The 14,978-nt window shown below is 41.1% G+C and overlaps 1 protein-coding gene across 1 annotated transcript; it reads left to right on the forward strand.

Moving 5' to 3' along the window:
* The first annotated feature begins 7,951 nt into the window (after positions 1-7,951).
* LOC115321146 lies at positions 7,952-14,390 on the forward strand. Its single transcript, XM_029981440.4, has 4 exons — positions 7,952-8,255; positions 10,349-10,416; positions 11,454-11,670; positions 13,529-14,390. The coding sequence occupies exons 1-4, from the start codon at positions 7,967-7,969 to the stop codon at positions 13,663-13,665; spliced, it is 711 nt and encodes a 236-aa protein (XP_029837300.3). The 5' UTR covers positions 7,952-7,966; the 3' UTR covers positions 13,666-14,390.
* Positions 14,391-14,978: the final 588 nt, after the last annotated feature.

Here is a 14,978-nt window from a genome sequence, read left to right on the forward strand (position 1 = left end):
GTCGCAAAAAAGGTTCGTTTTATCGAAGCACGGTTCGGAGAATCTGGAGGCCTTAAGTTCAATGCTGTCTGAACGCGGCGGCACCCGAGAGTTCGTATATGTTCACGCTGCGCTCATCGTAGCGGGAGCTCGTGCTACCACTTCGAAGCATGCCCTGAAACACGTGGGTGACGAGCGTAAAGGCTGGCCCAAGGAGTAACTATAGCTTCCACAGCGCTGTCAGCTAAGGGGTGAATGGGGCAAGGAAAGCAACTTTTGTCTGAGTTTTGAGTGACGGGCTAATCTTCTAGAAAAAGAATAGCAGCTTCCGGGTGCTCAAACGAGGGTTTGGTATAATGCGCGATTTGTGAGTTGAGGAAAGCTATGAAGGGGAAAATGTTGAATTCCAAAAAGCGGCGCTGCTCCGATGGAACTTCTTATGTCATGACTATGTAGCAAGTTCCATAGGGAGTTTTAGAATAGCGCACGCTAAAGCTTTGCGTACGCAAAGAATAGCGTCGTCGCCACTGCGCATGCTCCGAACGCAAACCAGGTTTTGCGCTTTGCGTGCGCAATTTTAGCGCGCGCTATTTCTCGGAAATAGCGTGCGTACGCAAAGAGTCTTTGCGCTTCTCCAAGGAGGATTTGTGATGGGAAGTTGGCTAAAGCCAAGACGAGCACAGTTGAAAAAAATGGCGGCTGCTTTGGCGGCGTCGTGAGTGCGACGTCGGCGGCATCCTCGCGACTGCAATTTTCAATACGGGACGACATTGTACTCGGTTTGGCAGCGATCACCGGCAACTTGATGCTTGCGACGCGCGAACATTTCACGGCGAAGGAACGATGTGCGAAGGTCAGTACACGAGACCTCTCTTGCCGAGGCGACGCAAGCGGACACGACCGGTCAACCGCTCGCGTCGTGTTCTCATGTTTAAACAAATTAAAATGCTACTCTGGACCAAAAAACTCGTTTTCTTTTAAAGTTACATCATTTCGTGTGTGAAATAAAAATTTGACTATCTTAGTAGCGTCGCAAGCGCGAGATGCTTAGGCTTTTGCGTCGCGGCGGAGAAACGCTATTCTAAAACTTCCCTGCGTCGCGTGCACTAATACAAGCGCTAAATTTAGCGCTAGCGTGCGCTAAAATTGCGTACGTTATTCTAAAACTCAGATTACCGCCCAAATAGGCTCCACATGCATCCACCAGGTGCACATTGAACGATCGTTTAATTAGGTTTAAAATTAGTTTTCTTGTGCCTTTCAATAAAAGACTGGTATCTTTGAGGTTATGCTGCAACATGCAACACATTAACGCTAAAATGAGGGCTGGAATTTCGTTTCCGTAGTCCTTTAAGGAAGCCGAGGATGGCCCCCATCTGGGCAGAAACCGGACAGAGATTGTGCGAAGTGACCACGCTGGATAATAAGATCCAAAAAAAAAGAAAGGGGGAGGGGGGGAGGAGGGAAGTAGATAAAAACTATACCAGTTTGTGAAGCACTGACTCTGCAACGTAGTGGTTTTTAAATGTTTTTCTTGTTTCCAATGGGCCAGCCACCTACTTTGAGGGAAAGCCAACAGGGAAAACTATAACTTTCTCTTTACACCGATTAATATTAAACAAAATGTTAGTCTTCAGGGTTCTTCTTAGACTTTTCATATATTACACTTGAGCTAAATGCCTCCCAATAAATTGGGAAATTCTTGATAACGTCAAATCGTCAACACATGACCATGTTTTAAGTACCCAAGATTGGCTGAAAAGAGGGAACTTGAAACATGGTCAACATGCACACTCACCATCTGTTTGCTAGCACATATCTGCTCATCTAATCGCAACTCTTACTGTTAACTTCTTATGTGTGAAATCTGTTATTATTAATTTAGGGGGCAATAAAACTGCTTGACTCCCTTATAGCATTCAGTGAAAGTATGGTGGTCAGAAGTGCCAGTGGTGCAGGGGAATAATACAACCGCTTTTTATTTTGCAGGCATGAATTTCGCTTACGTCCAGTTTACGGACTGCAGCCGTCTGAAGGAAATCGTTGAAGTGACTGACATCAAAAATTTTGCTCCGCGTAGCCAGAAGGACTACTGCAAAAATAAGCTGTATGAAGTCTATTGGAGCCCAGATAGATCTTCCGGAATAGAAGGAGAACCCGGATACTACCCTGCGAGGATATTGCTTCTAGCAGGTGATATATTTTATTCCATATGAAAATCTGGACATGTAAAATGAGTTCAATGCGGGTCATACTTTTGGCATTCACTAAATTAAAGAGGAACCTCTTACGGACATTTATGGTTGGATATCAGACCTGACCTTGGTGGACAGGAACATGATTGTCTTTACTACAAGCTCCTGATTCTGACATGTACATCAAAAATAACTTTCTTCCAATGGTAGGTTTTTTTTTTTTTTTTTTTGCCTTTTAAAAGGCGACAATGCACCAGCTTGCTTGCCCAAGTTACCACAATACTGCAATGGTAGACGCATGTTGCAATGTAATTTAAGTACATGACACATTTCTGAGAAGTAAGTAGTGAAACACTAGTGCGGTGCCCTGAATGAGACTGATGCTGCCGTGGCGCCGAGGTTCATTGTTGCGGTGTTAAGAAAGGTGACCCACCTGCAGATTTTTATTTAGTGTTGGCAGACTGAACCGCCTCAGTGTTCAGGTCCTAAAAATTAAACGAAATGCTTTTCTTGTGTAAAAGAAAGGCTGCAGCAAACTTTTGTATTATTTGTAGTTGCAAGCAGAGACTTTTGAAATATTACCGCACGCGCAGCTGGCCAAGTAGGCAGCGCGCGTGTGGCCTAGTGGTTATTGCGCCTGCCTCCCACGCGAAAAGCCAGGGTTCGATTCCAGGGAGCGACGTGTATTTTGTTTATTCCTGCAATTTAGTGTTCTGGAAAATTTGCGAATCCTGTTGCTTGTTCGAGGTCCGAATGTTCTACGCCGATTATTCCAGAAGCCCACGCGTGTACATAAGGGGTTTCGCGTGGTGAGCCAAAGTCAGTTTCGCCTCAGCGTTTGATCCTGCTGCTTCGCCGCCTTCGACGCCCGCGACGCTCTGTTGTTACCTTTTTTTTTTCCTTTTATTTTTGGGCACAAGTTTGCCCCATTAAACGTTTAGTTTCTTCAGTTATTACCGCCTCATCACTTGTCATTCGTGACAATATTGACCGTCCTTGTGAGCAGCTACTAGTAGAGTTAGATTACTCTCTGTTTGCATTGATGCACAGAAGTACATTTGACACTTTTGTGTTTCCTTACAGCTTTATAGGTTACTCCCCAGTGTGTGAAGTGAACATAAACAAAAAGTTTAACATAAGAATAAATATTTCAATCTAAAAATATTTCTTTGCATCAAGATAGTACTCCATTTTTGACTTCTTTCATTTTTATCATATTTTATCTAAACTACAAGCATGAAAAGCTCATATTTTTTGTACAATTTAACGTGATGTTTATATAAACTTGGTGTCTATACAGGAGCACGGGAGAGCACACTGTTTACAAACAAGCGGCTTCTGGGTACATCGGGCATGGGCACTGCGCATGAGCAGCATACAATCTTTGGAGGGGAGAGCAAGCAGGCTCTGCTTGCTTGCTCTCATTGCGATAATGCCAATCGGCATGCTTGAAAGGGCGGAGTAATGAAATCACCGGTGCTCTTCCCTCGCTTAGTTTCGGTCTCGCGCTGTTTACCAGACAGCCTACCCCTTAGCGTCTACTACGAATTTGTAATCAAAATTTGATGTCACGGCTAGACCGTATTGATGTTGAGTTTCAATTCTCTAAATCTATTATGCACCCTCGGGCGAAAAATTAAAAAGTTAATTAAAACATTTTAGTTCACTAACTAAGTATCAAATTTCAACTTTTTTTTCTAGAGGCCACCATGGACATCAACACTGCCCCAGGGCTCAAAATTACCCTATCACGTTTACTTTTTTGTGAAAATTAAGTGCAGCTAAAAAAAAATGCCCTGTATACTTAATTTTTATATGTAAGGAGGCATATACTAAAGAGCATACTCTAATTAGATTGTGTGGAGGAAATAGTTAGTGGCACCGACCTCCCATACTTCCCAAAAATATATATTTTTTTAAAGATTTCTTGGAGATTTTATTTTTCTAAGAATTAGGGGACTAGACATGACAAATGAAAGAAGTCGAAACTGTAGATACCATCTCGACCAAAATATTTTTTAGATATTTAATTTCATGCAAAACGTTTTTGGTTACATTCCCTTCACACATTTGGGGGTAAAAGATAAAATATGAACAAAAACAAACATGTCAACTGCACTCATGTGCATCATCTTATTCAAGCAGAGCCATTAACTCTCTGATTATTTTAATATGTGACTGTGTAGAGACAAAGACAGAGATTGAGGCTCGGCTTCAAGGGGGCAAAAGGATTTCTGTCCCGAAAGTACTCAACTCTTCACCTGAAGACACAAAGGAAAATGATTGTAGAACCCTTCCAGAAAGCCCAATGGTAAGTACTTTATTTCTTGAGACCCTGCTGTTGCCTCAACTTTTCCAACAAGAACCGATTTGGTTCCAGCAAGCAATTCATCTATATAACAGCTTGCACTGACTTAATTTGGTCCTCCTTTCTGGTGTCCAAACTTCCGTGAGTGCCTTCTTCACTGCATTCAGTTATAAGGGGAGAGAGTTTGAATGGTTATACCTTTGTATCCATCACTTTGTGTAGTTCTTTGTGCCCCCAATGAGATGTCAGGCCAAATGAATTCCCACGGTTTCCCCATGGCACCATTAGGCACATATGGAAAAAAACAAAACAAATAATTATCTTCAATTTCGTGGCGTCGTCTTCTCAAGATTCGTGGGTATGCGATCAGGCCATGCGTGCTGGCACCATCACCATCAAGTCGGTCAAGTTAATACGGCCGCCATCTTCCTTGTCTAGTGTAGACCAACGTCACCTATGATTCCCGCAAGTTCTGACTAAAATGTTAAATATTTTTCTCGAACAGTGCAAATTGGCGATTTTCTTTTTCTGTGTGTATGTCAGGCACATATCCAGGGGGGAGGCCCATGGGGCCCAGGCCCCCCCGAAATCTTCAATTTTGCTGGGACCTCCTCTCCCCCTCCCCCACATACAGCATTTTCACTTCAAAGCCAATTATCTCAAAACGTCATTTTTTTGCGACGTTTGACCCTTTTTCTCTGAAACCATAAAAACTAGAAGTATATTTTTTTCCCACTAACAAGACCACACAAGGGGGAGTCTACTGAACTAGAATTATAAAAATTTATCTAGGCAATTTTGTTTCACAAGCTGTTTATGGTCCATTTTGGCATTCAAATTAGGAGGGTCTAGTAAAAGCAAAAGCAAAAAAATAAAATATGTATAAAAATAATTCTAGTTCAGTAAAGAGAACACAGAAAGCTAAATACAATGATACCAACATGAATCCTCTAGCACTAGTAGATCCCAAGAAAAAGGGTCACATACATAGGCTAAAACACATGGAAGGAATAGGGCCTACCCTGTTCCCTTAAAGGCTCGAAGTCATTACGTAAGTTTGCAATAGAAAAAGTACAGAACGTGAGTACGAAATATCGGCTAGAACATAACATCAAGACATATAAGTTAGTGATCTTCTAAAGGAAAATAAAACTGGATCATAGAGACAATTGTTTCAGAGAGGTGATTCCATGCTTATGCAAAACAATTGTTTAACCTTCAAAGTACATCTAAAACTTAATTTGAGCCCTGGGGCAATGTTGATGGCCATGGCGGCCTTTAGAAAAAAGGTGAAATTAGGTAATTGGTTGATTAACTAAAATGTATTAACTTTTTTAATTTCTCACTTGAGGGCACATAATGTATTTAAAGAATTGAAGCTCGACCTCAATATGGTCTAGCCGTGCTGTCAAATTTTGAAACAAATTTGTAGTAGGTGGTAGCTGAACCGTTATGAACGAGTTCACACTGGTTTGACTGTTATTCTTTTGGTTCTGGAGCCGAACCTGAACCGAACCAATATGTCTGAACCGTAACTCAAACCGTAACCGGAAAAGATTTCGGTTCGACACCCTGCACATAGCGATTACGGTAATTAATCTGTTAAATAGTTTTGCATAATTTACTTTTTTAATTATTAGACATACACCAAAGCTTTTGATGAGAAACTTGGCCATATTCGAAAACCCCTATATCAGTCAATTTGAGAGAGATTGCAAGTGCATATAAAGTGTACTGATGATAAGAAACAAAAAATCTTTGCATGCGCTAAGCATTTTGGTACATTTTCAGGGCCCAGAAAAATGGTACACCTGCACCCAATCTTCCTAATTTGACTGATTTAGTGTTTTTCGAGGATGCCCGGCAAGTTTTTAGGGGAAACACTACTCCGGAAGGCTAACTTTCGAACCGTTTGTCTTATTGCATGAAATTTGCAGGGTGTACTCATAGCACTGGACAAGGATGCTGTGGACATTTTCAACCCTATAAATTTATCCCCTGATGAGTTACATAAAAGTTCATAATAAAAAAGTGTATCTGCTGAGGAAAGCTATCGTTTAAAAAGGGTAATGGAAATGGCCAGTTTTTTGGCTGGAACATACAGCAGAATACTTGTTTCAAACGACTATGAAAAGAAATTTCAAAAATTACGAAATTTATTCATGAAAAAAATATGGAAAGAAGTTTTTTTTTGGTGTACATTTGATTTAAAAGTAATATAAACTTTTCATAACAAAAGAGCATAAAAATGCAGAAAGTAAGTTCACAGTCGTGTTCTCCAGAAAATTTCAATATAGAAAAACCGAAATATATCTGCACGCATAATTTTGATTATGAAATGACAGCTTCCCTGAACTGATATTTGACACTAAAAAGTGAAGCTGAGATAAATGCACTTGAAGTTTCATGATGACGTTTTAAAAATTTATTTTTGCGTCTTAAATGTCAGAAATTCTTTCCAGTAGTGTGGGTGATGTCTTCCTCAAACTTCTGATTTACTGACATTGCTTTCAGCTATTTTCACTTGTGGATGGCGAGTGCTACGCAGTGTAGCACACCTCACCAACATGAAAACAATAATTATTTTTGACATTGATTGTCAGTGCACACTGACAAGAGTTTGTGAGAGTGTTCTTTGTTATCCATACATGCCAAAACTTTGCAGTTCTGAATATGCATTTAAAAAAAAAAGGTGCAATTCACGGTAGTGTCCCCCCTTAAAAGTGCCATAATGCTAGTTCCCTTTCATTAATATTTTTGTCAGTCTTACATGAAACTCCTTGCATATACTTTGTCTTACCTTAGCATGGACTATTGTTGGCTGCATGTGCTAAAAGAGCTAATTGCCTTGGATGACGCCTCGCAGGCCACACAAACGCTCGTGCAGTGCGAGCGCCAGTCAACGCAATCAAGGCTACCGTTTCGTGCCAGCACAGCATTTGCGGTTAGCCCATGCTAGGGTGAGACGAAGTATAGTAATGATAATATGGTTCTTTTAGGCGGTCCAGTATTTTTAACAAAAGGAAAATTCCATTAGGATGCTTCTAATTTATTTTACAATTTGCTTACTCAAACTGGCAGACACTTGGAGAATTGTTGCTTGTGCAATTAGGCAGCTAATGAGCAAATATTTGTTAATTAACTGCAAGCCAGTTATTGTCTACAAATTTAAATTTGGTTTTACTATGTATATTTTTACTGCTTTGACTGACTCCAGTGATGCATAAAGGCTCAGAGGCGACCGCAAAACATTGTCAACCTTGAGAGGCAAGTAACCTAGCTATGATGGGATTGGAACCACATTGGGAATCCAACCAATTTAGATTTAATGACCCGTGGTGAAAAATAAAACAAAACAAAAGGCTATCTACAACATGGGTTGCAGGAGAGAAGACAGGGCAGGCTAGCCATATGTTAAAATATGGTGTCATAAAGCAAGTTTTATTTACATTTTGACCCACAGGCACATCAGAAGTCTGCAAAAATGGCAACTGCAGCAGCCATGAGGAAAGTGTTGTCCATGAAGCTGCAGCAGAAGCGAAACAGCCCTCTCTTTAGTGATCATGGAACCTCTTGCTCAGACAGTGATGACGGTGCAGTTGTGCCCGAGAAGGTTTACCAGGAACTTGTTGCCAAGTATCGCCGAGCGAAGGAGAGCATTAAGGAGCTAAACACGAAAATTGACAATCCGAAAACAGCTGGGCCAAGTCAGTTTGAGGAAATTATTTCAAGGCTGGAACAGATCGAGAAGAAACTCGATAAAAGTACCAGTGGTATGTTTCCCTACTTTCCAGTAAATGTGTGTTTGACTATTTTAAAAGAAATTTTGAAGCAGCTTTCTCACTTTGGCAAAGTAGTGCTAGGAATAAATATTTAAGCTTCATGAATTGAGAAAAAGGCATCAGTTCACATGTCCTGGTCTTAGCAAAAGTACAGTTGGCACGAACTGAAAGGTGAACGGCAGGCCGATGGTTTTCTACTCGCCACCAGTGCTACTCTGTAGCTTGGGGCCAGCCAATCAAGGGACTAACAGAAACTACTCCGATGTGTTAGACCTGCTGCACTCGCTGCATCTCAAGCTTCAGCGTAGCGCCGGCAGTGTGCCAAAAACTATCAGTCTACCGTTTTCAGTTCCTTTTGTGCCGATTGTACATATAAGGGGCTCACATTCTATTTTTTTCTGAACTGCTTTATTTGTTTTCGTGAAGATAAGGTCTCTCTGCCCCTTACTGAACCAATGAGATATCAATAGATACAGTAGAACCTCAGCGTGCTTTTCAGCGACCGTAGAAAAAAAATTGCATCACCCGGGAAAATGTAACAACCGATAATGCTGTTGGTGGAACTAGAGATGTGACGGGGAGCAACCCTCACACTGGGATTTACACCAGAATGGCTTTTGGGGGTTCGGAGAACTACCATGTTAGTTACCATATAGCTGGGCATTCTTTTTCGGCACAGTTGTTTAGAACTAGCACTCAACCTCTACCGTATCTACCCTATTAAAGCACGACCACGATTGCTACTTCGAGGGGCAACTTTTCATATTGCTCAGTAGGGAAAATAGAACCACGAACGTCGTGTGAGGCTAATTGAGAAATAAAACGGTACCTTTATTTTGCTAGAAATCGTTTCCAATACGATTTCTGACAACTGTACTCATTCACGACGAGCAGCGATCAAGTTTTTCTCAGCTCTTGCTCCGCTCCCGAAGCCTATAAACGGGCGTCACACTGAGCCCGCTGCATTGCCATCATTTCCATCAAAACGTCCGACAGGAACATAATCCGTGTTAAGATCCAAGAACTAAAACACGCACTAGAAACCAGTGAGTTCAACGGACTCTAATCGCATCATCGCTCGCTCGCTGGCCGCTGTAGATTCAAACGGATTTGGATTCGGATTTGACTAGATGATTTGAAGACTCCAACAGAGGCCGAGAGGCATATGTTGCCAACGGAAGACCGGAAATCCGCCACTCCCAGGATCGCGGGTTCGGGAGTGCCGAGGGGCAGATTTTGGACGTAACAACCTGGAAATCAAACGCAACAGACGGGAAACTAGTATATGTATTTCTATGGGAGTTAACAGGACCGGCACTTATGAACGTAACAGCCGTGAAAACGTATCAACCGGGAACATACCAACGAGGTTCTACTGTAATAAAGTTATTAATTCTTGATGGAGTTCGAACATAAAGGTTCGAAGTTTATAAGAAAAATTTAAAATGTATAAACAGCAACATGCTGCAGTCACTACTGCTCTGGCTTCCTGAGGTATGTAACACCGTAGAGACTGAGCATCGCCCTTAATTACGATGTAATTGCATGTGATCAGAGTGACAGGTGCTTGCGTTATCTTTTCTACTGCAGAAATTATGATTTAATTTTTGGAAATGCGCTAGCTGGGGGTCTGGCCTCACAGGCATGTGACCGTTTTTTTGTTCTGGTTGCCAAGGCTGAAAGCGCCGATTCGTTCAGGTACATTGACGTGAAGGGCAGGCAAACTTCGACAGCTCTGTTAGACATCGGGTTCGCGTTGCTCTTTCGACAAAAATGCTCCCAAGCACTCGACAACTTCCATATTCCCTTTGCGCTTGCTCTTCGAAACTGATGATAAGACATTTGAAGCAGTGACAAAGCGCTTTTGGATCTTCGTTGTCTCCCTGAGGCTCCGCGACCCACTCTGACCAGCTCTGGTATAGAAGCGTCATTTTTCTCCAACCAGCAGCTTTTTTTCATTGCCCTTGTCATTTTCAGTTTCTTGTATTAACAATTGTAAACCAGGAGCGAAGGTGTCAATTAGCCTAATGTGAACATTTTTGGCAATGGCACAGTTGAAGCTACCTTGCTATGATGTTTTCCAGTGCTCTCGGCAAAGCAGTGTACAGAACCCATCCCAAAAAAGGCGCGCTTGACGACCAACGGCGAAACGGTAAGTTCGAGCCCTAAATTGGTTTTTTTTCCATTGTATAAGGTTATTTTTCCATCGATAGATGTTAGTCTATTGATAAATCTATTGTCTCAGCTGGTTCGCTTATTTACGAAAATTAAATAAATAAAATATAAAATCTCCATTATACATTGCTGAGAAAAGGTTTGCTAATAAGCCATGTAGGCTGTTTTAAGTATATGCAGCTCCCGTTCAGAGATCAGGGGTAACTGGACGAAAACTCGCAGGACAAATGCTCAGTATTCCCACGGACCCAGACAAAAGCTAACCAGGCCAATAACTGGCAGACAAACATGATTGGTTATTAACATAGTTATTGCTTATTTTTCATGCTCTGACTAATTTTAAGATAAATTAATAATAAGATAAATTAATAATTGAATTGGTTGTGTACAGTTGGAAATGAAAGCAGCCTTGTGCAACAAGTTAGCCTAAAGGATGTGGCACAAGTGTGTTACATGCAGTGGCCTGCATATAATGTCGTAGAGTAGAAATGAAATTGGCCACTACTTTCGCTTTTCTGTTGTTTTATAAGGGTTTAATACGAAATTGAAACCTCAAGACAATTCTACTTGAACTTTTTGGCCCCCAGAAACAAAGATTCAGTCCTCGTATGAAAATAGGTGATAAAGACACTATTTTTGCCTCGTTAAGCCTCTGTTCAGGTGCAGTCAGAAAATAGTGAACTTTTGTCCGGGTCCATGAAAAAAAGGTGGATTCAGGATGCAGACTCTGGCAAAACCTAACTTTGCTGTGCCTTGTGCATTTTCACAATTTCGAAAGTATAGTAGCCATTATTTTTAGCTAAGGTTGATGTGCATCACTTGCCCAAGATCCTCTAAACATATTGGAAGACCCGGTGTTCGATACCTGGATGCAAAAAAGTTTTCTTTCATTTATTTGCTTTTTTGCGGTTTCTAATGTTGTTGTTTTTTTTTTCATATAATCAGTATGCTTCATTCATCTGCATATTTGAATTATTAAAATAATTTCATGTTCATTTAACTTTACAATTGCAGGTGTGTATCAACAACGTAGCGACGATAGCCCTCACTCAGTGGTTGACATGCCAGCGACAGAAGAAAGAATCCTTGTTCGTACGTAACCTCACAGTTGCTATGTGGGGTAAAGAGTCTCTTCAGCAACGATCAACGCAAGGCAAGCCAGCAAATCGTGGCCGTGCGGTTGGCATGCAAAAACCACAGCTAACGCCTGAGAAGGTTGCTGCATTGGAAGGTTCGTAATTTCATGGCAGCTTGCGGTAATTTCAAGCAAAAGCATTCAGTAGTAATGCTAACAGTGCAAATATTTTATGAAATCCCATTTGTAAAGTCCCCTTCTCCCTATACATTTAATTTTTCCCAATTATTTTGTTCGTTCAATTAACTTTGTCCACTTAATTTTTAGTGTCTGCATCTAGTAAGTTCTATAATCTTTGTGAAATACCGTATTTACTCGCGTATAGGTCGACCTGTTTTTCAAAAATCGCCTCATCAAAACTGGGGGGTCGACCAATATGCGAATCCCGATATTATATTTTTCAACTTTTTTTTTTTTTTTTTCGGGGGTCCCGAAGTTAGGGGGTCGACCTGTACGACGTATCGACCAATATGCGTGTAAATACGGTATATTTGAGGTAGGACATTTCAATAACAAGTATGTTCAAAAACTGTCTGCTCTTCAATATTATATTCAAGAGCACTAGGTTACCGCTTGCGACCATGACCACAAATTTCTGGGTCATACTGCAGCTGGCCAGTCTTCTGGCCTGTCTATGAATAAGCAGACAAAATCATTGAAATCTCCTGTTTACGGAGGGGTACGTACAGGCATCAAATTCGTAATATAGTGCCGAAGGTGATGTGTAGTTATATATCAGGTGGTCACGTAGGACAAAGCTGGGATATGACAGGAAGAATTCTAGAAGATCTGGTTATTATATGTAACTGCCAAGGGAGGCAGTCAAAATATAAATTCTTGACGGACTGTCGGAAAAGACACACAATATGTGACTGCAGTCGGTGTGCCGGCCATATCAGAGGACTATGTACAATACATAAGCTTACCTTGTACCTAAAAAAAGAAAAACATGGTGCCCTATTCAAGCTATTAGCCTTGGCTGATTCCACTTATTGCCCTAAAGAGACAGGCTGATTGAATAGGAGGAGGGATCACTTGGGGTCCTAAGCAGTCTCTGAAGATGAGTCCGTCCCTATAGACGCTTTGCAGCAGATGGGCATGGACGCCGTCATAACTGACCTTCAGTTTTTGTTTCCTCTTATTGCGTTTATTTCACTTCATCATTACCATGACAGGCCAGGTTATTGCCACATTATATTCAACTGTGTCCTTTTCTAAAGCATCGGCCTTTGTAGAGGATCGTCAACTACCGTTTCAGTTGCTCGGCATCTCGGTAAGACAAGAGAAGGTCGGCTATGGCGGCTGTAATTTGGCGCGTGTGTAAAGCGTCTATAACATAAAAACTGGACATACCTATGCTTCACGTTCTGTTACATTTACTAAGCCACCATACTCGGTCCAGGTCAAATATGAGAACTGATAGTTTTCATTAATCTTTATCATAACATAGTGACAAGGTTTTTTAGTCTAAACACATATTGTGTTAATATAAAATAATTATTTGGGAAACCTCAGCTTGTTGAAACAGTGTCTCTGAATTAAGGCCCTGCTAAAGCCAGTGCTTGAGCGGGAGTAGAAGGCAAAAGTCTCGTCTATTGCAGTTGCACACCCTATTTTTTTACCCTGCCTCCTTCAGTATCTGCGTTTACTGAGATGCAAGGTAGTAGGCACACACACACACACCCACCATATTTGCGCAAGCGGTCACACATAACATCGCAGCCATCTGAAATGTTTCAAAATTTCTTTTAACGTGCCACAGTAGCTTAGCAGTGTGGGTCACAACTGAAGGGACGCGGGTTTGAACCCAAGCCAGTACCACACTTTCTCAGATGCTTCTTTTTATGCAGCTAAATTTTCATGCGATCCACTTTTGTTATTTTGGACTGCCTTTGAGGAGTGCTTGGGACCAGTCTTATAACGGCTTTCTTTTTAAAATGTTTTTTTTATCTAGATTGCTATGAAGACTGGCTCAGGCAACATGGAGCAAGTGGGGACATCTTGGTCGAACGAATGGAACACATGAATAGCCACGTCATCAGCACGATCAGAGATTGCAATCGAGTAAAGAAGAACCTTTTTGATGAGTAAGACGGAGACAGGCAGCTAACACCTGCCTTCCTCTCTTCGCAATGCCCCTGTCTGCAGTTGCCTCGAGGGAACAAGTGAAGACCACCTTGACCACTTAATGTATCTTTTTGACTTCTGGTTACAAAAAGTTGGATTTTTAATTTTTGGTGTGTTCAAGTAAGACATAGGAGCAAAGAACTTCTCAGGTGCAGGACTCACTAATCACATGTGGAATTTTTTTTTTGTGTAGCTCCTTTTTGCCCTGCTCCAACGTTTTTAGTGAAGCTTTTTAAAGCCGAAAGTTGATGTCTTGCTTTGAGTGAAAAGGAAACTTTTCTCCATGCAGCTCCTTACTTGGGTCCGTCAAGAATGAACACCAAACACTAAATAACTAACATTTTTCGTGTTACCAAAAGCATAAAAGAACAATTCTCCATTTATTGTGTCCAACCAGCGCCAACTTGACGTGACGCTGATGAGCAGATACTTTATTTTCTCTTAGTCAATTTCAGTGTTTGTTGACCTCCTATGTGAATTGAACAGTGGATGCAATGTTCAACTAGATTTGTTTTGGACGAATTTAACTGAAGATTTCCTACATTTACCAAAAGCGTAAAGAAACATTTTTTGTGTGCCTAAGTACAGTACAACTTGAATTTTATGCAGGCCTTATGGGGTGTCTTATCGCCAGTCACTTTTCTGTTTATTCATGTAAGTTGTGAAATAAAATGAGCACATGTGTTCAACATTTGTTTTCTCTCAGCAACCCCTCTGGCAAGCATGAAAGACAAAAGATAGTGTGCACAAGATTGAAATTCTGCTCCTGAGTTGAAATTTAATGCCATGTTCGAAAGGATTTCCCGACTGACAAGTCTGAAATTGTTTAAATATGGCTCAGAGCTATGCAAGAGTCAAATCTGTTAGACCTTCTAAAATCTAAGTTAGACCCTGTACTGGTATGTGGCAGAAGGAAGACGTAGAATGAAAAGAGAACTATGCTGTTAAATGACTCCATTTTTTTGTAGGTGCCTATCATAAAAAGCAGGATTTGTTCTGTGCACATTGTATTGTTTTTCATGCTCATTGGGGCCAAGTGAATATCACTGCCACATCTCCAAAGTTAGCTTTTTATTTTCTAAATTGCAATGGCATTATGCATACATATGTTTCAGGATGTTCCATGGATTTCTCCAACTGGAGCGCACTTGGCATCTGAGCAGTGATAAAAACCTATGGGATTTTGTCCCAGAAATGCATACACATGCATTATATTTTTTTAAAGGGCCTGGTTTTTGACTAACCTAATGTGCACAGGGGCATCTCTTGTCAATTCC

This window comes from Ixodes scapularis, unplaced genomic scaffold (assembly GCF_016920785.2).
Source record: "Ixodes scapularis isolate PalLabHiFi unplaced genomic scaffold, ASM1692078v2 PGA_scaffold1__304_contigs__length_218370807, whole genome shotgun sequence".
NCBI classification, from domain to species: Eukaryota; Metazoa; Arthropoda; class Arachnida; order Ixodida; family Ixodidae; genus Ixodes; species Ixodes scapularis.

What these genes read in the sequence shown, in the direction of transcription:
- LOC115321146 (XM_029981440.4), top strand. Translation starts at nt 7,967, where the DNA reads ATGGCAACTGCAGCAGCCATGAGGAAAGTGTTGTCCATGAAGCTGCAG. An exon ending in ACTCGATAAAAGTACCAGTG is followed by an intron (nt 8,256 to 10,348) that starts GTATGTTTCCCT and finishes GATGTTTTCCAG; the next exon opens with TGCTCTCGGCAAAGCAGTGT. An exon ending in GAAGGTTGCTGCATTGGAAG is followed by an intron (nt 11,671 to 13,528) that starts GTTCGTAATTTC and finishes TTTTTTATCTAG; the next exon opens with ATTGCTATGAAGACTGGCTC.